Source organism: Pipistrellus hanaki, assembly GCF_964339955.1.
Source record: "Pipistrellus hanaki genome assembly, chromosome: 11".
Lineage (NCBI taxonomy): Eukaryota > Metazoa > Chordata > Mammalia > Chiroptera > Vespertilionidae > Pipistrellus > Pipistrellus hanaki.
In genome coordinates, this window is record NC_140513.1 from 8915751 (window position 1) to 8943215 (window position 27465).

Here is a 27465-nt window from a genome sequence, read left to right on the forward strand (position 1 = left end):
GATTGCTGCCTCCTGCACACCCCATACCGGGGATGGAGCCCACAACCTGGGCATATACCCTTACTGGGACTCGAACCAGCAACCTTCTGGTGTGTGAGAGGATACTCAATCAACTGAGCCACTACTCCTCCAACTGATCCTCTTCAGGGCCAGAGGATCCCTCCCAATATCGCTCAGCAGTTATAAAGCTCCAACATCCATGGGCTCTTGCTTCCATCCCCCTGGAATTGCATTTTGGCAAACTAAGTAAGGGTCTGGAATGTCTCTCTCAATGCTGCCCAGTACAATGCCTGGCACTTAGCAGGCACCCAACGTCAGGTTTCACTTGCCCGGGGAATTCGGACCCCTGGGCAGTACCTGCTGCTTAGTTCCTCAGTCACTGCTCACTGCCCCAGAGCACTCCGCCTGTGCCTCTGGCTGGTGTGCAGTCAACTAAGTCCCGTGGTCTGGGAGGCCCCCAGCAACCTGGCAGTCTCTGTTGCATTAAAAATACACCCCCGTTCTGACTCAGCTGCAGGATGCAGGCCGTGGCATGTAGCAGCCCTGTGACTGGGAGCCCTGTGACTGGGACCATCTGGGCACAGCCTGTGAGCAAGAGTGGGAACCACCTACCTGTCCTCTGGGAGGAGGGGCCTTCTCAGAGTATATGGGAGTCTATGCACCTCTTAAAAAAGAGAGGTAGAGTGGGGTGTTCTGCTGGCATGAGGTGAATGCCAAAGAACTTTTGTTGAATTAAAAAGTAGTGTTCCCAGAATAGAATAGGTTCCCTTTTGTATAAACACACACACACACACACACACACACACACACACACACACACACGTGTGTGTGTGTGTGTGCCCGCGCGCATCTGTCCATCTGTGCTCCGTGGGAAAATACACAAGTTCCTGCTTTCCTAGGGGAGGGAGGGGGCCCTTAGCACTGAAACCCCGAGTGATGGTGCTGGGGGTGGCAGCCAAAGCCTAGCGAATTGCTAGACGTTTCTGGCAGCTGCCAACACAGAGATTTGATCTCATTAAAGCATGAAACAGTATAGAGGTGTTTTTTTTTTTTTTTTTTTTTTTTTTTTTTTTTTTTTACAGGAAACAAAGGCACAGAGACCTTACATCGTTTACCGAGGATGCTCTCAAAAGCTAAGACCTGGTGGCTTAGAGCTCAGGTATCCTGGTCCCCACACCGATGGTCTTTAACAACACAGCACACATATAATTCCCCTATAAAAAACACAGGTCCCTGAGAAGGTTCTGATCCCCGGCATTGCCTCATCCACCGCGTCTCGTGACTGCGTTCGCCGGGGGCTGGACCTCGGAGGAGGTAAGTTGCTGCTCAGACAAGGGACCGACCACTCCGAGCCTCCCAGAGGGGTCGGAACTTGTCCCCGAGGGCCATCCCACCCCCACCCTCCCCCTTGCGCCCCGGGATCGCTGCACGTGGTCGGGAGCGCGGAGGCGCTTCCTGGCGCCCCGGGGGAGCCCGGGCGGACAGAAGACCGCTCCCAGGTAGGTTCTGCGGGTCCCTCCCGCCCTCGAGGCGGGCCCCGCGGGCGGCTCCTCCCGGCGGGGTGAGCGCGGGCGGCGGGCGGCGGGGGCGGGCCCGGGAGGCTGCGCGGCGCGGGCGGCGGCCGGAGGCGGAGGCGGCGGCGCGGAGGGGCGGCGGCCGGACCTCCCGCGTCCCGGGCGGCGGCGGCGGCGGCGGCGGCGGCGGGGGGTGAGTGCGCGCCCCCGGTGCCGGAGCCCAGATTGCAGCCGCGGCCCGGCCTGCGCGGCCGCCCGGCGCCCCTTCCCGGCTGCGGTCACCGCGGCGGCGCCCCAGCTCCTTCCGGACGCTCCTGGGCCCCTTCCTCCGCGTCCTGGGCGCGGGAGCTGCCCTCGGGCGGATCCCAAGAAGCGGTGGCCCGTGGGGGTGATTTCTGGGGTGTGGGGGAGACCCCGAGACAGCAGGCCCAGAGCAGGACCCGAGGGCAGTGCCGGGGGCCAGCCACAACTGCCCAAGGCCAAGGCCAAGGCCTGGCTGGGGGGTTACCCCCCGCATTCGCTGAATGAGCCCGGTTCCGCGTTGGCCTCGACCCAGATGGACTCCCTGACCTTTGCATAGTACACTTTCATTTTTGGGTCTTAATGTTCTCATCTGTAAAATGGAGAACCCGGGCCCATGGTTTTTCAAGGTTTTTTTTCATCCCAAAACGTCTGTAAAGTCCTCGCTCTTTCCCCAGTAGTTTATTGCCTTCTTGCTTCAGAGCCTGATCCAGGTCCTCTTGGGGTTTCTTGGGACTTTGCAGTTTGACAAAAACAAAACCTGACTAGTAAAAGCTGGGATCTTTCTTTCCCAACCCCACTACTTCCCCCCCCAGCCCGATTTCTCAAATCTCAGCGAGGCGTCTGGTTCCTGGGGACGCTGGGCACTCAGTGTTTGCAGAAATGGAGACCTTTGTTCAGCAGGACTTGAGGACATCTGTCTGTGCAGGGACTTGCCACCTCGCTAAAAAAGACGGACAACTGGAAGTTCTGGTTAAATGCAGAATCATCAAAGGCAACTTAGAAAACTTGGAGAAGCTGGGTGGGGGATGGATGGCCAGTTATTTGCAGGAGCCCCAGAGCTACGCTCACTCCCCAGCTCCCCCCCTCCCCATGTTTGTCCCTTCCTCCCCATGGGACCGGATCAGGCCTGGGCAGGATCCTGAGCTCAGCACAGGCTGGTAGGTAAAGGGTCAATGTCTGCCCGTGGCCAGTCTTGCCAGCATCCGTCCTGTCCTTTGCATCTGATCTGTACCTCTCCCCTTCTTGGCAGTACCTCCCTCACCTCCACCTGTGCCCAGCCTTCCCACCGCCCCGAGGTGCTGCTGCCCACACCCTCTGAGTGTTTTGTTTGGTCATAGATTCTTCTCTCTCTTCCTCAGAGTTTGTCTCTTCCATCAGATGGTGAATCCCCCGTGGGGAGGGCTGAAGAGGGACTTACCAATTTAAAAAAATATATATATATTTACTGATTTTTTTACAGAGAGGAATAGAGAGCTAGAAACATCGACCAGCTGCCTCCTGCACACCCTCCACCGGGGATGTGCCCGCAACCAAGGTACATGCCCTTGACCAGAATCGAACCTGGGACCCCTCAGTCCGCAGACCGACGCTCTATCCACTGAGCCAAACCAGTTTCTGCTAGGGACTTACCAATTTTTTCCCCCTGGTTTTATAGAGAGAAAGCACAGTGCCCGGCACTATTTCTTAGGGAACATCTCTGGAGTAAAAATAACAGCTATATTCCTTCAGCGATTCCTCTTTGCCCAGCACTGATTGGAGTGGTTTACTTGGAGGGACTCTTTAAGCCCTCGCAACAACTGAGTTACTATTATTATCGGCATTTGCATGCCAAGAGAGGGCAGAGAGAAGTTAAGTAACTTGCTCAAGGGCACACAGGTGGGAAGTGGCGGCACTGCAGGCTCCTGCTAGCCTTCGCTTTAAATAGCCTTCGGTGGAGATGGCTCTAAGGACTGCGTTTTCCTGGTGGGCCTGGGAGGTGAGCAGGCGAGGCAGGGAAGGGCTTCAGTGATTGCCACGTGCAGGGCAGACATCCTTGGGTTGTTGTTGCTTTCATGTCTCTTGAGGGTACAAGGTAAGAAGAAGGAAGGAAGGGGTAATAGGACTGACTGGTAAATGCTCAACAGTGTTTGGGAGCACCTGCTGTGGGCGGGGTGAGGGGCAATGGTCCCTGCCTCCCAGAGTGGACATCTCAGGTGCAGGCTGGAATTTGTTGCTAGATCACACCTTGCAGTCGCCCTCAACCCTCTTCCTCTCTCCCACCCATCCTCCCTCTCTCCTTCCTTCCTTCCTTCTTTCTTTCCTTCCTTCCTTCCTTCCTTCCTTCCTTCCTTCCTTCCTTCCTTCCTTCCTTCCTTCCTTCCTCCTCCTCCTCTTTCCTCCTTCCTCCTCCTCCTCCTCCTCCTCCTACTCCTCCTCCTCCTCCTCCTCCTTCTCCTCCTCCTCCTCTCTCACTTTTTTTTTTTACAGGTGGTGTAAGGGGCAGTCTCAGAGATACCCGGACCTGGGTCCTGAGGCTCAGGGGCATGGGAGTGATGGGCTTGAACTCTGGAGCCAGCTGGCCTGGGCTCACCTGCTGGCTCCACAGCTTCTAGCTTGAGCAGGTTCTCTGGGCAGGTCTCTTCCCATCTTTGACCCTCAATTTTTCTCTCCTGTGAAATGAGAAAAGCCTCTGAGGAAAGGGGCCTGATCGGTGCAGGGTACTGAGTGTTACACTTGTACTTCTCTCTGTTGTCCCCACAGCGGTTATGGCAAGTAGGCCTCCATGAACCCATTTGACAGATGAGGACGGCTCAGGGAGTTCAGTACCTTGACAGTGATGCTATTAAACATCCTTTATTTCTAGCATCCTATCAATTCTTTGCAGCAACCCTGTGGGGAAGGTACCACTGATGAAATATAGGGAAGCCGAAGCTCTTTGCGGTTAAACCACTTACCCACGTTTACCTGACCTGTACATCCTAGAACTGACCTTTACACTGGTTAGTCTGACCTTGGGGATCATGTTCTTGAACCCAAACCTCTGCTAGGGACCCTGATTGCCAGAATATCTGGGTATTTTTATTCTTCATGCTCATAACTTTAAAAAAAAATTTCCCCCACCATCCTGATGTTCTTTATCATTTGTATTTTGCAATGTCTCTGGGAAACCCTTTAAGATTCTTCATATGAACAAGTCTCCCCATGATGAATGTACCTGTGCTGCCCATAGTAAGGGATTGGAAATCCCACAGGCCTGGGACTGGGGCCCCGGCAGCTCCTGAGTTTCCTGACTCCCCAATGTGATGCGTCTGAGCTAGAGACGGCCCCCGGAAGGGAAGTTCTCAGCAGTCAGCAGTTGAGGTCTGGAAGGGTTTTAGTTCTCAGTGTGAGCAGAGACCAGAGTCAAGGGGAGGAGCCCAGCCTGCTCAGGTCCTGGCCTGAAGTTCTTTCTTTGCTGTTTTCTGAAGGCGAGTGAAGCTGAGCTGGCTGTTCCAGAATGAACCAGAGCGCAGAGAAGGGGAAGTAGACACCCCGCTGGTTGTCTGCTATGGCCTGTGAACCGCAGATGGGCCCTGGCGGGGCAGCCGGCCCCTTACCCACCTCCTCTCCTGGCTGGAGTGCCCTGCCGGTGGGGAGCCCTCCTGGCTGGGGGCAAGGTAAGGCCGTGACCTCAATTCCTTTCCCCCCACTGCTAGCTGCTACTCTCCCCCGATCCTGAGTGTGGAGGGAGGGCAGTGGGGGGACACAGAAGTGCCTTTAGATGAGGGTGGGCATTTGGGGATTTGTTTCCAGGCCAGTGTCTGTCATCTCTGCCCATTCTCTCTGTCACTGCTTCCTTAGATCAGGCCACCATGACGCTCTGCTTGGATTTTTGCTGTAGTTTCCTAGCTGATCTCATCCCCATCTTGCCTCTTTGAGCCATCCTTTATTTTTATTTATTTAAAAATATATATTGATTGATTTCATGCCAAAACCGGTTTGGCTCAGTGATAGAGCGTCGGTCTGCGGACTGAAAGGTCCCAGGTTCGATTCTGGTCAAGGGCATGTACCTTGGTTGCGGGCACATCCCCGGTAGGGGGTGTGCAAGAGGCAGCTGGTCGATGTTTCTCTCTCATCGACGTTTCTAGCTCTCTATCTCTCTCCCTTCCTCTCTGTAAAAAATCAATAAAATATATTAAAAAATATATAAATATATTGATTGATTTCAGAGAGGGAGAGAGAAACACCAATGATGAGAGAGGATCATTGATCGGCTGCCTCCTGCACGCCTCCCAGTGGGGATCAAGGCTGAAACCCTGGCCTGTGCCCTGGACGGGAATCAAATTGTGATCTGGTTCATAGGTCGATGCTCAACCGGCCGGGCTGCTATCCATTCTTTATATGCCATCCAAAGAGATCTTTAGCCGAAACCGGTTTAGCTCAATGGATAGAGCGTCGGCTTGGGGACTGAAGGGACCCGGGTTCGATTCCGGTCAAGGGCATGTACCTTGGTTGCGGGCATATCCCCAGTAGGGGGTGTGCAAGAGGCAACTGATTGATGACTCTCTCTCATCGATGTTTCTAACTCTCTATCTCTCTCCCTCTCTGTACAAAATCAATAAAATATATTTAAAAACAAAACAAAACAAAACAAAAAAAAACAAAACAAAGAGATCTTTATTTATCTAAAAGATTTTTCTTTTAATAATCCATGAGAGATCTTTTTTTTTTTTAAGTCTTTATTGTTGAGAGTATTAAGATGTCCCCGTTCCCCCCTCCTCTGGATTCCCTACCCGCCCTGGCCTTCGTCACCTTATTGTCTGTGGCCATGGGTAATGCGTATATGCATATAAGTTCTTTGGTTAATGCCATGAGATATCTTGGTTGTGTATTTTCCAAAGTACGTTTCCTGCCACATCTTCCAAAAGATTCCAATAGTCTTTCCAGTGCAATGAAAGATGCTGTCCTCACTTCTTTTTTTGAGAGCACTATATTCCTAGTGACTTTAGTACATACATTATCTAGTAAGGAGAAACATTTACAGCTATCAGAAACATTTGCATTAATTTTGAACGGAATCAGCATTTTGCATGTTTCCAAGAAAGCAGCAGTTTGAACTCCCGACTTGGTGACAAGCACGTATCTGCTGAGGGAAGGGACGAGAGGGCACAAGGGTTCCTCATTTTACCACTGTTATTAGAAAACAATTTACCCATACACAACAGTGGAATGAAACCGAATGAAGTAATTTTCCTTCAGAACTTTGAAGATATTACTCCACTGATTTTCGGCAAGCCAGTTCTTATTCCTTTGTAGGAACCCCCCCCCCCCAAACACTTACACACTCACATACACACTCGCACACATACACACACACACTTGGACACACACACACTATCACACACACTTTCTCACAAACACACAAGCACACACTCACACAAACACACACAAATAAGTACACACTCACACACATACACACGCTCTCACACTCACACACACACACTTGCACACATATACACACGAGCTCACACACACACACACACACACACACACATACCCTCACCCAAACACTCACAAGCACACTCATACACACACAAGCGCACACACACTTCTTTGGTAGCTTTTCATATCTTTCCCCCTAATCTAGTGTGAAAAGCCTTTCTAAGTGGAGGAATTGCTATTTTCACTTTACGGAACAGATGAAAGAGATGATTGCCAAGAACCCAGGACCTCTGGTTCGGAAGGCAGACAGAGGAACAGTGGGGAGTGTTTGCACTGCTCGGGCAAACATTTGTTCAGTGGCAAGGCGCCTGCTGGGGAGCAGTTCCCATTCTCTGAGTGTGGAATCCAAGCCTCCATGGGCGCCCCAGTCCATGCTGTGTGATGGAACGGGGAGCTAGTCTGGGCCCCATCCAGTGTGTGTGCCTGCATTTTGTGTATTACTTTTTCTCCTCCTCCTCTCTCTCTCTTACTTTCATTTCCTCTGGTAACATTGGTCAACTTCCTTTGTTCATCTTTTAAAGGCTCCTTTTCTTCTCCATGATAATGGTGTCCACCTCTTCGGGTCCTTGGAGGAGTAAATGAAATCATGACTTGAAGCCTGGTATATACTAAAGGCTCAAATTCCAGAAGCTATTCTTATTTTACTTTATTGTTCTATTTTATCCTTATTTTACTTCATTGTTCTATCTGTCCTTATTGTCTTTTTGCCTAGTTTTTCTCATTTGCTTATTATTATTATTTTCAATCCTCATCCCTGAGGATATTTTTCTATTGACTTTAGAGAGTAGGAGGGTGGGTAGAGTATAGGAGGGAGGGAGAGAAGGAGAGAGAGGGAGAGGGAGAGAGAAACATTGATGTGAAGGAAATGTATCGATTGATTGCCTCCTGCATACACCCCAACTAGGGGCAGGATGAACCTGCAACCGAGGTACGTGCCCTTGACCAGGAATCGAACCTGGGACACTTTGGTTCTTGGGCTGACACTCTAATCACTGAACCAAACCAAACCAACCATGGAGTTACTATTATTATTATTATTATTTATATATTATATTGATTTTTTTACAGAGAGGAAGGGAGAGAGAGAGAGAGCTAGAAACGTCGATGAGAGAGAAACATCGACCAGCTGCCTCTTACACACTCCCCACCGGGGATGAGCCCGCAACCAATGTACATGCCCTTGACCGGAATCGAACCTGGGACCTTTCAGTCCGCAGACCGACGCTCTACCACTGAGCCAAACCGGCTTCAGCTATTAATATTATTATTTTTTAATCCTCACCCTAGGATATGTTTTTATTGATTTTAGAGAGAGAAGAAGGGAGAGAGAGAAAGAGAGAGAAGCATTAATCAGTTGCCTCTACATGTGCCCTGACTAGAGATCGAACCTGGAATTGGGGCATGTGCCCTGACTGGGAACTGAACCTGTAACTTTTTTGGTGCATGGGATGATGGTTCCAACCAATTGAGCCATCTGGCCAGGGCTCGCTCATTTGCTTATTTTTAAATCTAATTTTATCATTTTATCTTCTTAAAATTTATTTTTATGAAGCCACCTTCGATCCTTTCTGGTGTGGGAGTACAAACAAATGCAGTTGACCCTTGGACACACGGTTTTGAACTGTGTGGACCCACTGACAGGCTGATTTTTCTCAATGAATGCCTGTATGTTTTCAATCCCTGGTTGGGAGTTTGCGATGTGGAAGGCCAACTGTACACCATTTAATGTAAGGCACCTGAACACCTGCGGGTTTTGGTATCAGTGAGGGGTCCTGGAAACCAAGCCCCCGTGGATACTGAGGGAAAACTTAAGTTACACTTGGAGCCAGCAGTTGCACTCGGATTTTCACACTGGGAGGGGTTTCCAGTAAGTCCACGTGCTTTTTTCTGTAGCTGCTTTAACAAATTACCACTGGCAGAGAGGCTTACAGAGCATAGGTTTACCTCTCAGGGTTCTGCGGGTTAGAAGTCTGACTTTGGCCTCACTCAGTGGAAATGCCGTCTCAGCAGAGCTGCATTCCTTCAGGAGGCTCCAGGCAGACGCTGGTTCCTTGGCTTTCCCAGCTGCTACAGGCCGCCCACATTCCTTGGCTCATGACCCCTCCCCCATCTTCCAAGCCAGCAGTGCTCTGTCTCTCTGTGCCTTTCTTCCAGTCACGTCCCTCCTGACTCTCTTGTCTCCCTCTTCCACTTTTAGGGATCCTTATGGTTATATCCGGTCCACCCAGATAATCCAGGGCAGTCACCCAATTTACAGTCAGCTAATTAGCAACGTCAAGTCCATCGGCAGCCTCAATCCTCCTCTGCCGTGCACATAACACATGCACAGGTTCTGGGGAGTGGGGTGGGGTCTATTGTTCTGCCTACCACAGTTGGTTATCTCAGACTCTGTACCCACCGGGACGGTAAGAGTTGAGCAGTGCTTGAATGAATGTCTACGAATCATCTCCTCGGTGTAGTTTATTGTTGTCTCTGTTGAAATATCCTTTGTGATGGGGAGCTCAGTACGCCCCATTCTGTGTGGACAGCTCTCATTTTGGGGAGGTTCTTCCCTGCATGCTCTCCCCCATGGTGCCCTAATGGCCTCCACACTCCGGCCCCCAGTGCTGCCTCCTGGTGGCTTTCCTGTCAACTCGGGTTCTTCTGTAGGGAATTGAGGTCACCCACCTGTCCCTCCTTGCCATGGGGAGGCTCTCATGGCCGGAGGAGGTGACAGGCTCATCCACAGTGGTAGTGATTGCTCAGCCAGGTGAAGCTCCTGTCTGCTTTCAGATCTCCGCAATGGCCAGGTCCTTACGGTTCTCCGGATTGACAATACCTGTGCACCCATCTCCTTCGATCTGGGAGCTGCAGAGCAGCAGCTGCAGACCTGGGGCATTCAGGTGAGTGCTGATTTGATTACATCCTTACTGTTTTCTCTTCCTCCCATCCATCCATCCATCCATCCATCCATCCATCCTTTCATCCTTTCATCTAGTAATTCACAAACTAATTTGTTAAATGTGTGCCATATCCTTGATATGGTAAGGGAGAGAAGGGAGATGTGTTAGAACAGTCCTCTCTTCCCCATTATTTCACTTTACAGATGTGCATTTTGGATGCCCACTCTGCCAGGCACGTTGCTGAGCACTAAATAAACACTGCAGAGGTGAATAGGCCCCAGTGCCTGTGCCCACACTGCTCCCAGCTCCCGGTAGGGAGATGAACCCGACAGTCTGATATTCGTGCTGCAGGAGAGGACTGTGTAAGGCATGGAAGACGCCTTCACGGGAGAAAATGAGAAACCTGCCTGGTGTGCGGCAGTGGTTCTTAAAGAACCACTCACAGAGGGGCAGATATGGGATCCGGGGTCTTGAGGAAAAAGTGGGAGTTTGCTGGGCAGACGTGGGGGGGGGAAGAGCATTTTAGGAGAGGACACGTGATAGGATTCATTAGCTGATAATGCAGTACCTTTAAGCATAGTGATTCGCGGTCTAGGCATCACAGATCCATAGAGATCTCGGGATGCAGATCTAGCTTTCCTTAGTGCCTGTGTGTCTTGGGACAGGTGACTTAACCTCTCTGAGCCACTGTCAGCATCGTGAGGGCAACATTAGTCCCTGTGACAGGGTTCTTGTGATGACTAAGTGAAGTAATGCCGGAGGAACACTGCCCTGTCTCTGCAATTACAGAGTGAATGCTCAGAAATTGTCGCTGGTGCTGGCGTCATTAAGTAGCCTAGCTGCTGTTTTCTTCCCCAGCGTGGGGGAGCCTTTTCCTGCGCTTCCCAGGGAGGCTCAGTGATGGATGGGGAAGGTACTCGGTGAAGTTTACCCTGCAGCTTTTAGAGTTTACGTCTTTAAACTGAATTGCATTATTGTGTGAGCAACATTTCCTCACCCTTGAAGGGAAATTTCCCAGATTGATAGCACTAAGCCCACATCAGCACAGGAGCTGGTTTATCTTCCCACGTTTCCTTCCAGCCTTTGTGGAGAAGAACATTTTTCTTATTAACAGTTATCTTTAGATGGGGTTCTCTTCACCCACGAACAGTTTTCATACTGTCCCCACACAGCACCTTTCCTGGTTACATTCTGTTTTCCTTTTTTAAAAAGTATGTTTTTATTGATTTCAGAGAGAGAGGAAGGGAGAGGCAGAGAGGGTAGAAACATCACTGGTGAGAGAGAATCATTGATCGGCTGCTTCCTGCACGCCCCACACTGGGGATTGAGTCTGCAGCTTGGACATGTGCCCTTACCGGGAATTGAACTGTGACCTCTTGGTTCATCAGTCAGTGCTCAACTGCTGAGCCACACCAGCCAGGCCAAATTCTGTGTTCTTAAGCAGTCCATTCTTGTGGGGTCTTTTGCACTACGGCATTATTGTTTGGGCAGGAAGGTGTGAGTTTTCAGAACTTTGGGCTGTATTAATAGTTACTGATATTGCAGTACTGATAATAGCACTTGTCCACCGTTTAACCAGCACTGGGCCAGCATACACATACACTTAGATACACATATCTGTCCAAGAAGACAAAACCAACTGTGGTAGGCAGAACAAAGCCCCCCCCAAAATGTCCAGCTGATATATATAAACATAGTATATACTGGTATATACTTATTGTATAAATACTATATCATCTTATTTAATACTAGAGACCCAATGCATGAAAATTCGTGCAAGAGTAAGGCCTTCCTTCCCCTGGCTGCTGGCTTCATCTTCTCTCCAGTGCCTGGGACCTAGGCTGCTTCTTTCCTTTGGCCACTGGCAGGCACCCGGGACCTGGGCTGGCTTCTCTCCGGCCCTGCTTTGTCAGGAAGGATGTCTGGAAGATGTCCAGTCTAGTTAGCATATTACCCTTTTATTATTATAGATGCACACCACCCTTACAAGGTGGGCACTCTTATCCTTGATTTATAGAATCTGTGGCTCAGAGAAGTGCAGTTCCTTTCTCCAGGTCACACAGCACATGAGTGGCAGGGCCAAGGTTTGGACCCAGGGCCAGCTGACTCCCAGGCCTGTGCCTTAAACTTGAGGCTATCCCGGTCGGCCATGAGGTACCGAGCCTCGGCTGCAGGGATCCCTCTGTGGGATGTCCTCCTGGCTTTTGAGCCGCCCCACCTCGCCAGGGATGCCTGACCTTTCCTGAGCCGGGAGTTGTGTCCTGTGGTCGCCATCAGAGCTCTGAGCTCCTCATTCTGCCTCTGGTCCAGCTCAGAGCGAGCCGGGTCCCCCTGCCGCATGATAGTCATGTGAGCTGGGAATGACACGCTTGCTGGCGGGAAGGAGGTGGGGGGCGGGGGCTCTCTGTGGCTGACGGATCTCTTTCTGTGGGGTGGCCAAGCAGGTCCCGGCCGACCAGTACAGGAGCTTGGCTGAGAGCGCCCTCTTGGAGCCCCAAGTGAGAAGATATATCATCTACAACTCCAGGCCCATGCGACTGGCCTTCGCTGTGGTGAGGAGGGGGGTGACACCCCGTCCTGCTGCTGCCCCTGTGGCATTGCTGGATTCGGCGTCCTCTGGTGAAGCCTGTTGGTGTGGGTGCGGGTTTGGGGGCTGGGAGAGGGCAGCACCCCTGGACCTGGATCTGTTATAAGGGAATTTGTGGCAGGGAGTGTGACCAGGTCCCCATGCAGAGGATGGGAGCAGGGTTTCCTGGGGACAGAGCCCGGCATGATGGATCTGCAGACCCAGCACTGAGGCTCCGGACTTGGCACCTGGTTTTGGTCAAGGTTTCTCTCTGGGACTTGGTTTCCCCATTTGTTCAACAGATAGATCCATTTTAGCTCTACTCATGTGTGGTGTATACACATGTGTATAGATACATATAAGCATACATGTATACCTACATATATACAAACACACATATGCATACATATCTATGCCGGAGCCAGTATTTGAACCCAGGCACTCTGGTTCAACCCCTCTTAATCACTGTGACTTGTTGCTCCTCTGTGGAAAATGGTCAAATAGAACTCTTAACCCCTATGTCCTGCTTCTTAGGAAGGAAAAGGGACGGCAACTGGCTTTCATTAACTTTCTAATAAGTGCTATGCTGTTAACATAAGTTATCTTATTGATCCCTGTATCAGCCCTGTGAAGTTAGTATCATCCCCATTTTACAGATGAGGAAACTGAGGCTCAGAGCGTTGTTATAAGTTGTCCAGGCCACACAGCTGTTGAAGGATCGCTGTGGGGTTCTGCCTCAAATTTCTCTCCCTCCCAAGCCCCCTGTCCTTTTCTGTTTTACTTAAAATCAGCGCAAGCAGGGATTTGGAGTAACTATTCTCACTCCATTTTCCTACCTTCACTTATGATCAAGAAACAAGGACTCATTCTCATGGGTCCCAATCAGTCTCTCACGGGCCCTGTGAGCTCCGTGCATCCAAGGTTGTGTCAGAGTGTGTCCCCTCGAGTGGAGCTGCCTCGCGCGAGGACTGGCGTTCCTGACCTTGCTCTTGCCCCGGCTTCCCGCAGGTTTTCTATGTGGTGGTGTGGGCCAACATCTACTCCACCAGCCAGATGTTTGCCCTGGGCAACCACTGGGCCGGCGTGCTGCTCGTGACCCTGGCCGCGCTGAGCCTGACGCTGACTCTCATGCTCATCTTCGAGAGACACCAGAGGAAGGTGAGAGGTCTGCAGACCCCAGCCACGTCCCCTCTGGAGGGCTGTGCGGGCAAGGGGATCCCCAGTCAGAGTTTTTCCTTTGACCCGCTTCGGCAAATGGCTGCCACCTTGAAATTCACACCGGCCCATGTGCTCAGTGACTCAAAGAAATTAAGCCACACGTGTGATTAAATCCTCCCTGTCTTTCCTGTCGGATCCCTGTGGGTTGTTTCTATGGCAGCAAGCTGTGTTTTGAGAGGCTGGGAGGTGAGAGAGGGCACAGAAAGCCAGTATTTGTGTGGCACTTAGCGGTTACTGAGTCCTGTCACTCGCCTCCTCCCCACATGCTCAGGAGGGCTCTGAGCGAGGAGGGGATTACCAAGGACCGGGCCCCTGAGGCCGAGGGTTGAGGGAGCTGGGTGTGTGCTGGCTCTGTGCTCTGTTGGCAGTCTACTCTCTTGACATCATATCTCATTTAACCCAGCAGCTACTTACTAGGCAGTGAGTGGGTGGTCAGAGTTAGGTCTCTTGGCCCGATCCCACTGTGAGTGGTGGAGCTGGGGTTCAAAGCCCAAGACCTCTAATTCCCCATCTCATTGCTCCCTCCCGCGTATGTGTGGCTCACTAATGTATTCTGCTTCTTTAACATACTCATGGGCACTTCCTATGTGGTTGATCGTCTGTTAAAGGCTTTACGCACATTAACTCATTACTAGTAAACCTGTCCAGTAACTCTCTGGGTAGAGTCTTCCATAGTCATTTTACAGATGAGGAACCGTAGGCTCCTAAAGGCTAATCTCATGCTGGCAATAAATGGCAGAGCTGGGATTCAAGGCCAGGATACTGAGATTGCAAGCCAAGTTCTCTGTTAAGACCCATCTCTCTTGGTATTTCATGGGTGCTGTGGCAGATCACCGTAAATGTAGTAACTTAAAACAACCCAGATTTATTAGCTCACAGTTCTTCGGTGTGGAAGGTTGACAGGGAGACTCCCCACCTTTTCCTGAAGGCCGCCTGCGTTCCTCGGCTCATGTTCCCTTCCTCCATCATCAGAGCCGGCAGTGGCAGGTGGAGTCCTTCCCGCCTCTTTGACTCTGAGTCTTCTGCCTCTTTGACTCTGAGTCTTCTGCCTCCCTCTTTCACTTTTAAAATGTTTATTTTAAAACGATATTTCTTATTTCAGAGAGAGGAAGGGAGAGAAAGAAAACGGAAATATCAGTGATGAGAGAGAATCCTGCACGCCCCACACTGGGGATCGAGCCTGCAGCCCAGGCATGTGCCCTGACCAGGAATGGAATCGAGACCCCCTGCTTCATAGGTCCATGCTCAACCACTGAGCCACATCAGCTGGGCCCTAGTCCGCTCTTAAGGCTCCTTGTGATTACACTGGACCACCTGGCTAATCGGGGACAATCTGCCTGTTTTAAGGCCAGCTAATTAACAGCATACTTCCATCTACACCTCTATTCCTCTTCGCCATGGAATGGAACGTGCTCACAGGTTCTGGGAGGAGGACTTAGGCATGTTGGGGGGAGCATTATTCTGCCTGCCACACCTCTGCCGTCTTCCCAGTGCCGAGGAGGCTCTCCCAGCACCTGGCACAGAGCCGGACTCTGAGATCTTTAGCAAACACTCCGCTCTCACCTGACTCAGGAGGAGAGGGTGGTGTGTTTGGGGTGTCGGGAAACGTGGTCGGGTTTTGGGGGATGAGTGTCATTTAGTGCCTGTGCACACAGGGACACATAGGAACTTTATGGCTTCCATCGTTCCGAAGAGATCTTTGACTTGGCACAGATGGGGCTGACAGACTAATGCTGCCTGGGGCCCTGTGGAAGCTTTCATGGCCCATGTGCTTGGCCTATGAGAAGCAAACCGAGCTGGCTGTTCCTGCAGCTAGAAGCTTCTCTCAGGGAGGCGGAAAAAGCAAAGGATACGCTGCTTTAGCAGGAGCAAGCGGAACATTGGCACCTGGCAAGCGCTTCGAGGATGCAGATGTAATTAATGCAGGCCAGGGAATGCCTACGGTGGCTCTATGCCTCCTTTCCCCCTTCCGTCCTTGTTCAGCTGGTATGTATGAAGCCCCTGCTAATACCAGAGAATGTGCCGGGTGCAAGGCACAGAGGTGAACAAGACCTGGTGTCTTACCCACAGGTGCAGCAGGGGGGGCCTACGTACAGAGGGACACTTCTGTTATCACTGTTTGCTCATTCAGGGGATCCCTCCAGGGTCCCTGCCTTCCTAGTAATGACTACCATTTAATGAGCACCTACTATGTGCTCTGTCTTTGGAACCTGATATCGATGCCCAACAACAGCCTGAACAAGGAGGCAGGACACCTCTGCCCCTTGGAAGTTATTACTTAATCTCTCAGGGCCTTAGATCTCTCACTTGTAAAATGAGAGGACAGTTGTGGCATCCTCCACTCCACCCCTGAGATTAGAGAATTAAATGACTTAATAGATGCCAAGTTCTCATAATCATACCTGCTATAAAGTATGTGCTCAGTAAGTGTTAACTGTCACAGTTATTGAGTCTTTTGGCCAGTGGGGAAAAAGGCTCAGAGAGGTTAAGTAACCAGTCCTTGGCCACACAGCTTCCTCGGTTCTTGCCTCAGCTCAAGGACTTCTTCCTCCTCGGATCCCTTGTTACTCGTGAGCATGCATATCCCTCTTCCTGACCATTGTCATTCTTACAATGGCGGACCTGCATCAGGTAGCATCCTTGAGAGCCGTAGCGCTTTGCATATACTGCCTGCTTCCCCTTGTTTGGGGTATTAATATCCTTTCTCAAAATCAAAAGGTTTGTGGGGAAGGCAGGTAAGCCCCTGCCGTGTATCCCATATAGAATAATGCATGTTGCTAGGGCACGTGGGAAGGTCTTAAAAATATTTGTTGTGGCCAGTGTGGTACAGTGGAAAACACTGGGTTCTCAGTTCAGTATCATCATTGGGATGATATCATTACCTGACATGATTCGAGTGTTTGTTCTTCCCAGGGTTCTGTGTGGATGAACTCATTTTGTCCTTGTTATAAGCCTTGCTATGACAGGGTGTGAGCATCTCCAATTTGGAGATGAGGAGATGGGGGCAGAGACACAGTGAATAATTTGTCCAAAATTATGCAGATAGTGAGAGGTGGAGTCAGGTGAGGCAGGTTTCTGAAAGGGGGAAGCACCCTTGCAAACACTAGGCCAGGGGTCCTCAAACTTTTTAAAGTGGGGGCCAGATCACGGTCCCTCAGAGAGCGGTAGGGCCGGACTATATGAACTACTAATTCCTACTGTAACACCTCGGCTGCGCTCACTGCCCAAAAAACCTGGCAGGCCGGATCAGACTCCTCTGTGGGCCGCATGTGGCCCACGGGCCGTAGTTTGAAGACCCTGCACTAGGCCAATGGTCGGCAAACTCATTAGTTAACGGAGCCAAATATCAACAGTGCAATGATTGAGATTTCTTTGGAGAGCCAAATTTTTAAAACTTAAACTTCTTCTAACGCCACTTCTTCAAAATAGACTCGCCCAGGCCATGGAATTTTGTGGAAGAGCCACATTCAAAGGACCAAAGAGCCGCATGTGTTCGACCATGGCTCTAGGCGAAACAAAACATAATCATTCCTTGGTTTTCATAGTAGTGGCATTCCTGGAACATTCACTGTGTTTTAAACCTGTTTGAAAACAAGCGCACTGTAGGCTTAAATGTAAAGTGGTGTTAGGTTGGCCAGCCGGAGAATGATGAGTAGACTTTTCACCCAGAGGACGTGTTGAGTCCAGGTTGCCAGGAGACCGTTCTTCCGTGTGGGAGTGTCTCTCATGGGACATGGCCTCCGAGGGAGGCACGCAGTTAGCTTCCCTGGCCCTTGTGCCTAGGGGCCAGCTTTGCCAGCCATTCCCATGGCAGCAGAAAGAGTCTTCTCACTTTTCCGAAAGCTTCCTAAGGGGGTCCCAAGCTTGTGGGAACCATTGTCCTAACTGAGCTGCTTTCTAATGGCATCTAAGCCCTTAGTTGGGGGGAGGGGGGGTCTTTTCCCCAAACCAGCACTGTGGACCCTGACACCCTTCTCCTCCCTTCTCCCCGGCCTGCTTAGCTTTATCTTGTCAGCTAAATCTGTCATGTCATTGGTTTGCCTGGGAAAAGGAAACAGAGTTGCAGAGGGTCCCCAAGCTCCACTGAGGGTCAGACACTGTGCCAGATACTTCAGAAAGTAGGTGCCTTGTAGACATAGTAGGTGCTTTACTGACACAATAAATGCCCAGCTCCTCACACCCTTTCTTTCCCCCATCAGCCCCTTCCAACTCTCCTCTATCCTCCCTCCATCCCCCCTCCATCCCACCTTCCTTCTCTCTCCCCCTTCATCCCCCCTCCTCCTGCAGATACCTGTGGCCCCTGACTGTGTCCCAGGCACTGGCCTAAGTGCTTCACACACACAAACTCAGTTCAGGCTCACCACATTCCTAGGAGTCAGAGACAGTCTTTTCCTTTGTTCTGCACGGCTGAGGAACTCAACACTCCGGGAAGGGACTTACCCAGTCCAGGGCCCCACAGCCCGGAAGTAGCAGAGCTGGGCTTCAACTCTGCCTGACACTATTGGATTGATTGTCTCAGCGACTCCACAATCCCATCTGATAGAGAAGACGTGGTGTGTCTCGAAGAAAAGGACTGTCCCATAGTGTCTAGGGGTGGGGTGGGGTGGGGTGTGGTCATTTCTGGTGCCTGAGGGCTCCCTGGCAGTGAGGAGGTCTGGCCACAGCTGGTGTTTTTGTCTTACAGGCCAACACCAACACGGACCTCAGGCTGGCGGCTGCCAACGGAGCGCTCCTGCGACACCGCGTGCTGCTGGGCGTGACGGACACGGTGGAGGGCTGCCAGAGCGTGATTCAGGTGCGTGTCTCCGAGAGACCTCTCCTTGCCAGCCCACGTTTGAGCTGATGGGAGCGGTGGCCCCATGTTCTCCTAGTCTGCGCAGTGTCTGCCCGAGTCTGCTACTAAGACAGTGTAGGCAGCCCTTCTCTTCCTCCCTGCTCCTGTGTTCCTTCCTGGAGACTCTTCTCCGGGGGGTACCCAGCAGCCTGGAACCTCCATGGGGCAAGCCGGAAGGGAAGCTCAGAGACAGTCAGCATTTAGTCAGCAAACCTGGGGCCCCTCCTCTGTGCCAAGCACATGCAAGGCCCCGGGAGAGGCAGGTCAGATCCTGAAGGCATTGTCCAAGTGGCTCGGTTGTTTTCTTTGCCCTAAGGACAGCGGGGAGAACTTAAGTGACTAGTATGAGGTCACCCAGTGGGTCCTGTTCCGCCTACAAATATTTAAAAAAGATATATTTTATTGATTTTTTTACAGAGAGGAAGGGAGCAGGATTGAGAGTTAGAAACATCAATGAGAGAGAAACATTAATCAGCTGCCTCCTGCACACCACCTACTGGGGATGTGCCCGCAACCAAGGTACCTGCCCCTGACCGGAATCGAACCTGGGACCCTTGAGTCCGCAAGCCGAGGCTCCGTCCACTGAGCCAAACCGGTTAGGGCCATCCTATAAATAATAATTGGGGTGGGGTGGAGTGGGGGATAGAGGTGTCTGGGGTGAGTGGTGGGTAGGGGTGGAGATGAAACAAGAGTAGCTATGAAGTGATCCTTGTTGAACCAAGATGCTGAGTAGCTGGAAGTTAATGACATCATTTGCTCAACTTTTGTATCTGTTTGTAAAATTTCATAAGGAAAAAGAAAAGAAATTAACTTAAAAAAAATGTTCCTCGAGGATGAGACAGTGGGAGAGATTAGTTGGCAAGAGGGGTGTGGCCTTGGGTCTCATGGATCGGTCCCTGGGAGGAGGGAGGTCTGGGATCAGAGGAAGTGGTCAGTGGTTGGAGGTGTGAGGCGTGGGCTACCAGATTCTTGCAGAACGTGGGTGAGGTGTGGCAGGTTGGAGCTGTCAGGATGATCTGATGGGTGAACATGGAGGATTTCTGCCTGGCTAGGTTTAATCTGGCTTCCTGGGGACTACTGAGGTTGTGGCGGAAGGGGTGGTAACGATGAGGTGAGAGGTCTTCGTCCCCTGCTCCTTTCCCCCCAGAGCACCCACGTCGATGACCTCTGACCTGGCCGTGGGTAGTGTGGGGGGGACAGCTCTGAAGGGCTTCATTCATTTGCATGTTGATTTCAGAACGAAGGACCCCGGAAGATGAAGGCAGTAGCCTTGGATGGATTCGTGATGTCCAGGGCAGTTTGGAGTCTCTCAGATGCTTAGTGTCTGTGGGAGGTGGGGCTGCAGCCTTTTGAGCAGGTGTATGCACAGAGCCAGTTTTCTATACGAAGGAGAACTTGTTCCCGCTTGGGATTCTGGGAGAGAGCAGAATGGCATGTTCCCACCAAAGGCCTCTGGCAAGGTGGCGGGAGACAGAAGACCATCTCAGGGCCGGAGGGTTCAAGGTCAGGCTGGCTTCGAGCCCCAGGGCTCACAGCTTCTTCTTTCCCCAGCTCTGGTTTGTCTACTTTGACCTGGAGAACTGTGTGCAGTTTTTGTCTGAACATATTCGAGAAATGAAAACTAGCCAAGAGGTAAGATGCCTTAAATGAAAAACAAACAGACAGAATAAACCAGGAGACCAGATTGTAGAGATCGCCTTGGCTCCATGTTGGGAAATGCCTACGGAGAACTTACTTAGGAGGAAGGACACTGTCACATCAGGGGTGGTTTTGCCGAGGGAATGATGTCTTTGTAACTGAGTAATCTCCTTTTCTAACTACTGGCATTTTCCACATTTCCTCTGGGGAGCATATGTTTGTTTATAATATAATAATAATAATGAATGTTAATAATAATAATAATGAAGATCCTGGTAGAGGAAGTACCATGCACTTAGGCGGCTTTCACTTGTTCACAGTGCCTGCCCACCATTTATAAATAAGATCAGATGAGGAAGTCCTGTCACCACCCTCTGGTGGTCACAGAGCCAGTTGGTAACTCCCCGTTCGGGACCCGGCCCTCCTGTCTTCGAGCCCTGGAGTCAGCCTTTCCCTGGGCCCTATAAGTGGTCTTGAAGTCAGGATTGTGGGCTAGCCTGATCCTGGCCCACTGGCTTCTTTATGGCTTTGGGCAAGGCCTTTGAGCTTCAGTTTGCTCATCTGCAACGTTCAGGGAGTTTCCCCAGGCTGCTTTGAGAGCAAATGAGAATATAAGGAAAAGTGCTTGAGGAGCACTGAAGGACCGTCCTTTTGTGGGGAATGACCTGGTCTCTCCAGTGTGCCTCAGTTCCACCTTCTCCCAGCGTGCGAGTCTGTAGAAGGCCCATCCATCTTCTGTAATTTGCAACTCAGGGCCTTGGCCTCCCACGTGCCGCCCAACTTGGGACACACATCCGAGCGCCCTCCGATTCCTTTGCAGCCCTTGCTGAGAAGCAGGTTGAGTCAACTCTGCGTTGTCTTGGAGACTGGGGTGAGCCCCACGACGATGGCAGAGGGGCCTGAGAACCTGCTGGAGGAAGCTCCTCTCCTGCCCAGGAGTCCCCGTCCCACAGAGAGGCCACTTGTGCAGACTGAGCTTCACCAACTGGTTCCAGAGGCTGAGCCGGAGGTAATGGTCTCTCCTTCCCCCCTCAACCCTTGGGGGGTGGTTGGGCCACCTTCTCTCTTGGGATATTTGCATAGACTCCGAGTGGGAGTTGTAAATTCCAAGGAACATGGCTTTCCTCAGTTGGTAGCGATCATACAGTTCTAGCCTGCTAGTTTTGAATATTTTTTTCTTCACCCCCCCCCCCCAGCATTTCAGAAAATAGTTTATAGGATTTATTTATTACTAATTGGGTTTCCCCCCATTTTTAATATCTTGGACATTCTTTTTGGCAGTTTCACTGGATGTGTAGTTGTGTGTTGATGGATCATCGGTTACCTATCCTAATCCTGAACATGTTGATTGTGGAAACCCTTAACATGACCCGCGTGATTAGGGCCCACTCAGGGACCGGTTTCTGGAGGGGGCCACACACTAAAATGAAGAGAGAGACTAGAAAAGGTTACTTTGGGACAAATGGGGGGCCAGGCGGGAGTCATCCTCTAGTGGGAAGGCTCTCCAGGCTCTGGCCTTGCTATCCCTTTTCTTGAGGCTGCTGTGGGATACACCCATTTCCCTTAAGCAGCTTTGGGAAACACCCATAGCCCTTAGGCAGATAATAAGCGGATTATCATATCAGTAAGGATTTACATGATTATAAGATGGGGAAGTTGCCTCAGTTACTATTGTCTCAATTAGATAGGGTGTGGTTGGCTCTGACCTTTCAGAGCTTCAAGGTTGACCAGCCTCTTTCTATTAGTGAGACAATGATTGGTTGATGAATATTTGGGTCGTTTTAAAATCTTTTTATCAATCTTATCTACTTCTTTTGCAGTTAGACATTTAAATCTTAGCCAGTGTGGCTCAGGGGATAGAGCGTCAGCCCTCAGACTGAAGGGTCCCACATTTGATTCCAGTCTAGGGCACGTATCTTGGTTGCAGACTCCATCCCCAGTCCTGGTTGGGTATGTGTGGGAAATAACCAACCGATGCCTCTCTCTCACATCGATGTTTCTCTCTCTGTCTCCCCCCCTTCCTTCCACTTTCTCTTAAAATCGACGGAGAAATACCCTCCAGTGAGGATTAACAAGAAAAATATTTTTAAAAATTAAATCTTATATTCATCTCTGTTGAATCCCAGTTCCTCCAGCCCCAGAGTTCTGTTGGTCTTGCTAAGCTATCTGCTGGGTTTGACTAGTGCTGGCAGACCAGAAACCTGGTAATATATTTGTGGCTCATTCTGCCTTCTTCTCACTATGAGGATATACCCAATGTCTAGGAAACATGCGATGAGGAGTGAGCTCAGGTATGGTGTATGCAGGGGAGTGGGGGGTTTGCACATAGGACTATTACAAGAGAAAAAGATAAATATATTAATCTCGTTACTTGAACCTCATGGAGTTTTAAAAAAATAGTTATTTAAAAAATATATTATTGATTTCAGAGAGGAAGGGAGAGGAAGAGAAAGATAGAAACATTAACGATGAGAGAGAATCATTGATTGGCTGCTTTCTGCACGCCCCACACTTGGGATCAAGCCCACAACCCAGGCATGTGTCCTGATCAGGAATAGAAGCTGGGACCTCCTGGTTCATAGGTTGACACTCAACCACTGAGCCATGTCAGTCAAGCCCCATGGATTTTTTAAAAAAAAAAGTACACAAAAGATGAATAGTATCACGTACTCTATTGTGGCATGCATGTTTGAGTTTATGCGAAATAGCCTATTAAATAAGATGGGTCTTTAAATTTATCTTCTCAAATTCCTTCAAATCAATAGTAATACAATTTCCTGCTCTGAATATCAAATCTCAGTGTGTGTGCACATGTTTGTGAAGTAGCTGCCCTTATAACTTAGCGAGAAAAAAATATAATCAATGTGCATGTCTCAGCCTTGGCCAGGCGTGCTATTTCAGTAGGAAATCTGTGCCTGTGAAAGATGGAGAAATCGTTATAATGACCTCTTACATTTCGACAGCTTTTTGTTTTATCATGCATAAAATTCTTTAGCATGCTTTCTGAGGTATGGATTAGATTTTCTTCTTCTCTGGTGGATGAAATAGCTTCTAAGAAGTCAGCTGACGTGCCCAAGGTCACAGAGCAAGGGAGAATGTGGCAAAGCCAAGGGCAAAAGCCAGGGGGTATTCTGTTCCTGCCCACCCGCATTCACTCATGTTTTTTTTTTTAAATATATATTTATTGATTTTTTTGCAGAGAGGAAGGGAGAGGGATGGAGCGTTAGAAACATCAATGAGAGAGAAACATCGATTAGCTGCCTTCTGCACACTCCCTACTGTGTATGTGCCTGCAACCAAGGTACATGCCCTTGACCAGAATCAAACTCAGGACCCTTGAGTTCGCATGACAACGCTCTATCCACTAAGTCAAACTGGTTTCGGCCGGGTCCTAGACTTTACTGCAAGAACCAGAAGGCCATTCCGAGGATCCAGACTAGTAGAACACATTGCCTATCCCTTTATTGGAGTCTAAATATCCAGGCTAGTCCAGACCACCATTTCATCATCCCGAGTCCCTGCCCTTGACTCTAACCTCTCACCTGGGCCCATAGCGCCCCCTAGTGACCATAGCTCTTTCCCAGCGTGATTTTCTTCAGTGTGTTTCCTTGTCCTCATACATTTTACAGACTCATAGACATTGGAAACTGCACACAGTGTGTGTGTATGTGATTGGCTGGGATAAATTCGTGCTAAATTCTCTCACACTTGAGGTTCCGTAGTTTTTTTGTGCATATTATAATCGCCTGTCAGCAGTTAGGCTACCCATTTCAGAGATAAGGAAACTGAGGCTGCAGGAGCCTCACAGCGTCAATTGTTGCAGAGCTGGGGTTCCAGACCAGACCAGACCAGGCATCTTCCAAGAGCCCCAGACAAGGGCCTGGCCGGGTTCTTTCCAATGAGCATCCCTGCCAGGGGTGTGAGGACCGCTTGGCTTCCCCACGAGCACAAGCAGCGTGGCCCTCACTCTGCTTCCCTGCCTCTTCCAGGAAATGGCCCAGCAGCTGCTGGCAGTTTTTGGCGGCTACTACATCCGGCTCCTGGTGACCTCCCAGCTCCCCCAGGCAGTGGGGACACGACACACAGACTCTCCAAGGGTTCCATGCCCCTGCCAACTCATAGAAGCCCACATCCTGGGCACGGGGTGCTGCCCGTTCCTGGCCAGGTGACCTAGGGACGAAGGTACTCATCCTCCTCCTCCAGGACAGAAGGCGCGAAGTCAGGGAGGCCTGGGAGCCCAAGGTGGCCCATGGTGATCCCTAGGCGAGGAGAGAAGCATCTGGGGACACTCTGAAGGGTGTGTCACATCAGCAATGGGGTGGCGTGCTCACTCCGGGACCCTGCACGAACGTGACTGTTGACATCCCTTGATGACCCCAGGCCTTTTCAGAAGCAGTGGTTGCCAGCTGCTCCCCTCTGCAAGCTACTCTCCGGGATGCTCGGAACTGCGGGCCCGGAGGGAAGGGCTGCTCTGCCGTCCTGCTCACTGTCTGAACAGCCCAGCAAATGTGAAGATGACCATCAACATTTGGTCTCTGGTGATGCCCCCATCTCCACCCTCTCACGTCAGATGGGGAAACAGAGGTTCTGGGAGGAGGATGGTGCTCTGTGAGGCACTGCCTTGGGCCTCTAGGATGACAAGGCTGCCTCTTCCTAACCTGAAAGAAAGAGGTTGGTTCTCAGAATGGTCTCCTTTATACATTTTCTCCTGTATTTAAGGAAAAACAGCGGTACCTCTGCTTGGCGTCTGCCAGTACACAGGCTACCAGGAGACAGAGGAAAGAAACGGACAGCACGTAACTGTTAGTGGGGCTGTCTGGAGAAGATCCATTTTGAGGACTTATTTTGCTCAAAGGCCTCCGTGCTTGTGGCTGTGGTTGTACACTGCAGGTGGAGAGCAACGCCCGGCTTTCTGGCCCTGGCACTACACTATCCCGGAGGAAGCATGCACTGTCACCCGTGGATTCCATGAAGAGCTGAGACTTCAAGATCTGGCCTTCATTTGCAATTTGGCCTCACATCCCACCAAGTAAAAAGTTTCATACGTTTTGCAGGAGTGACATACCTATGCCATAAAAGCTGTTGGCTCCTGTGCATGCTTCAAAGTCCCGCCTTTCTCACCCCATCTCTAGGAAGCTTTCCAACACAGCCAGGCCTACCACTGTTCGCCTCCTTTTACATTCTTGATGTAGCTGCTGCCTTGACTGATGTTTTGTTTTGTTGATTCTATTTTCCTGTGCACATGCTATTTTCCTATCTAGACTATTAAGTTCCTCAAGGAAAAATACTACAGGAAATGGCCTGATCTTTTGTGAATGGCCTGATCCTGCTTTGTCATCTCCGTAGTAGCTTTTGCAAGTAGCTTTTTGTGAGATCAAACAATGAGGTTGCCACAGACCTGGGTTCTGGTCCTGAACTGCCACTTCTAGCTGTGTAACTTTTGGCTGCTCCTCAGTTTACCCATCTGTGTAAAGGGTAGATTCCATAACTCTAAATGGCCCTTCCAAAGCCAAAGTTCTGGAAATGTCCTTTATTTTTTTTGCTTCATTATAGCCATTGGCCTGTCTAACTTTTATGCCTTCATGCACATATAGAAAGGTTCTAGAATGGCCGTCGCCAACCTTTGGGACCTAACCGACCACCAGTGGTCCGCGGACCACCAGTTGGCAACTGTTGTTCTAGAGCCCCACATGGATGAGGTGTCCCAGACTGTTGGACAGAACACTGGCCTCGCTAGCAGGAAACCTGGATTCTCACTCCAGATCTGCTGTTTCCTAGTGGCGTTGACCTTGGCTAGGTCACCTAACCTTCCTGACTGTCATTTCACTCTTTTAAAAATGGATCTGGTGAACATGAAATGTAATAAGGTGGGTGACTTGCCATGTAAGAGATGAGTTTTAACTATTGCTTCCTCTGAGCCAGAGGAGAGAAATCGTGTGTAGAGCAGCCCTTGAAAATGGCTGTTTTAGGCATTTCTCTTCAGCCAGATTTTAGGGCAGTTTTGCTCAATGAGAATTATTCATGAAGGTGATTATTACTCTCTTTGTCACCTGCCACAGAGGAAGTGTGGGCTGTGAATGTGATCAGTAGAAGCCCGTAGTTATCATCCAAGCATAAAATCCTGGTAAGTATAATAATAAAAATGTGTGGAAAAACAGCAGTTTTCCCATGTTAGGCCTTAAAGGGTCCTTGTGTCCTTTCCTCCGTTCCTGACCGTCTCCCCTGCCGGGTGGGGCATCCAGCTGAGCCACGAGGTACAGCTTTCTCATTGAGGAAATTCTGTCATCTCTGTCTTACCCACCTCACAGAACTGCTGGGAAGATCAGATTCCACAAATGAATGTGCACCCCATTTGAAGGCCCTGTGTTCATGGCAGCCATGGTGATGGGGGAGGTGGGACAGTGTCTGAGGTGGGCGCTTGGGTTCTAGAGTCACACTGATTCCAATCCGAATTCTCCCCACCCTGAGGTCTCACTCCTCCCGTGTGGAATGGGGATAGGAGTACCTACCCGGCAGGTTATCGTGAAGAAAAGTGATAGAAAAAATGTCAAGTGCTTGCACCTTTGAATTGCAAGCTTGAGAAAGAGCTCAATAAATAGTTGCTATTTTTCTTAAATCTCTCACTGTCTTGTATATGGTAGGTGCCCAATGTACTACCCCGTTTCCCCGAAAATAAGACAGTGTCTTATATTAATTTTTTCTCTCAAAGTTGCGCTAGGTCTTATTTTCAGGGGATGTCTTATCTTTCCATGCACTAGGTCTTATTTTCGGAGGATGTCTTATTTTCGGGGAAACACGGTAGTATATTTTTCTTGATGTAGTAGGCCATTAACAGTTTATGTTTATTTAGTCTACATCAGACCTCAGTCACTCTAGCCCCATGGGGTATATTTATATGAATAAAGATTCTAGACAAATCTTTCTTTTTGTTTTTAATGTTCTGACATGCCAAACCTTATTTTTTTTAAATATATATTTTTATTGATTTCAGAGAAAAAAGGAGAAGGAGAGAGAGATAGGGACATTAATGATGACAGAGAATCATTGATTGGCTGCCTCCTGCATTCCCCACAAGGGGAAATCAAGCCCACAATTCGGGCATGTGCCCTGAACTGGGAATCGAACCATGACCTCCTGGTTTGTAGGTCGATGCTCAACCACTGAGCCATGCTGGCTAGGCAGATTTCTTCATATTTATCCTACTTGGGGTTCATAACACATTTTAAATCTGTGACACAATACCTTTCATCAAAGCTTCTACCCTCTTTTCTCTCGTATGTATGTGAAGACCTTTTCACTGTATCTCCAAGACTGTCTTCCCTTATAGTT

The 27465-nt window shown here is 50.1% G+C and overlaps 1 protein-coding gene across 9 annotated transcripts; it reads left to right on the forward strand.

Annotated features, from left to right (window-relative positions):
- Positions 1-1122: 1122 nt before the first annotated feature.
- On the forward strand, positions 1123-27057 carry TMEM268 (transmembrane protein 268). 9 transcript variants are annotated; one of them, XM_084898053.1, is made up of 9 exons: positions 1123-1314; positions 4985-5173; positions 9771-9880; positions 12325-12432; positions 13455-13604; positions 18349-18459; positions 20050-20130; positions 20957-21145; positions 24126-27057. In XM_084898053.1, exons 2-9 carry the CDS (start codon positions 5065-5067, stop codon positions 24303-24305), a joined length of 1038 nt encoding a protein of 345 aa, XP_084754179.1. In that variant the 5' UTR covers positions 1123-1314; positions 4985-5064; the 3' UTR covers positions 24306-27057. The 9 variants fall into 9 exon arrangements, with proteins under 9 accessions (XP_084754179.1, XP_084754185.1, XP_084754186.1 ...); XM_084898059.1 differs by having other exon boundaries at positions 1290-1499; XM_084898060.1 differs by lacking the exons at positions 1123-1314; positions 24126-27057 and adding exons at positions 1339-1561; positions 21957-22201.
- The last annotated feature ends 408 nt before the right edge of the window (positions 27058-27465 follow it).

Bases quoted from the DNA above. Each gene is read 5' to 3' on its own strand.
- TMEM268 (XM_084898053.1), top strand. From the start codon at position 5,065: ATGGCCTGTGAACCGCAGATGGGCCCTGGCGGGGCAGCCGGCCCCTTA. The intron at 20,131-20,956 runs GTAAGATGCCTT...ATTCCTTTGCAG, and splicing joins AAATGAAAACTAGCCAAGAG to CCCTTGCTGAGAAGCAGGTT. The intron at 21,146-24,125 runs GTAATGGTCTCT...TGCCTCTTCCAG, and splicing joins TTCCAGAGGCTGAGCCGGAG to GAAATGGCCCAGCAGCTGCT.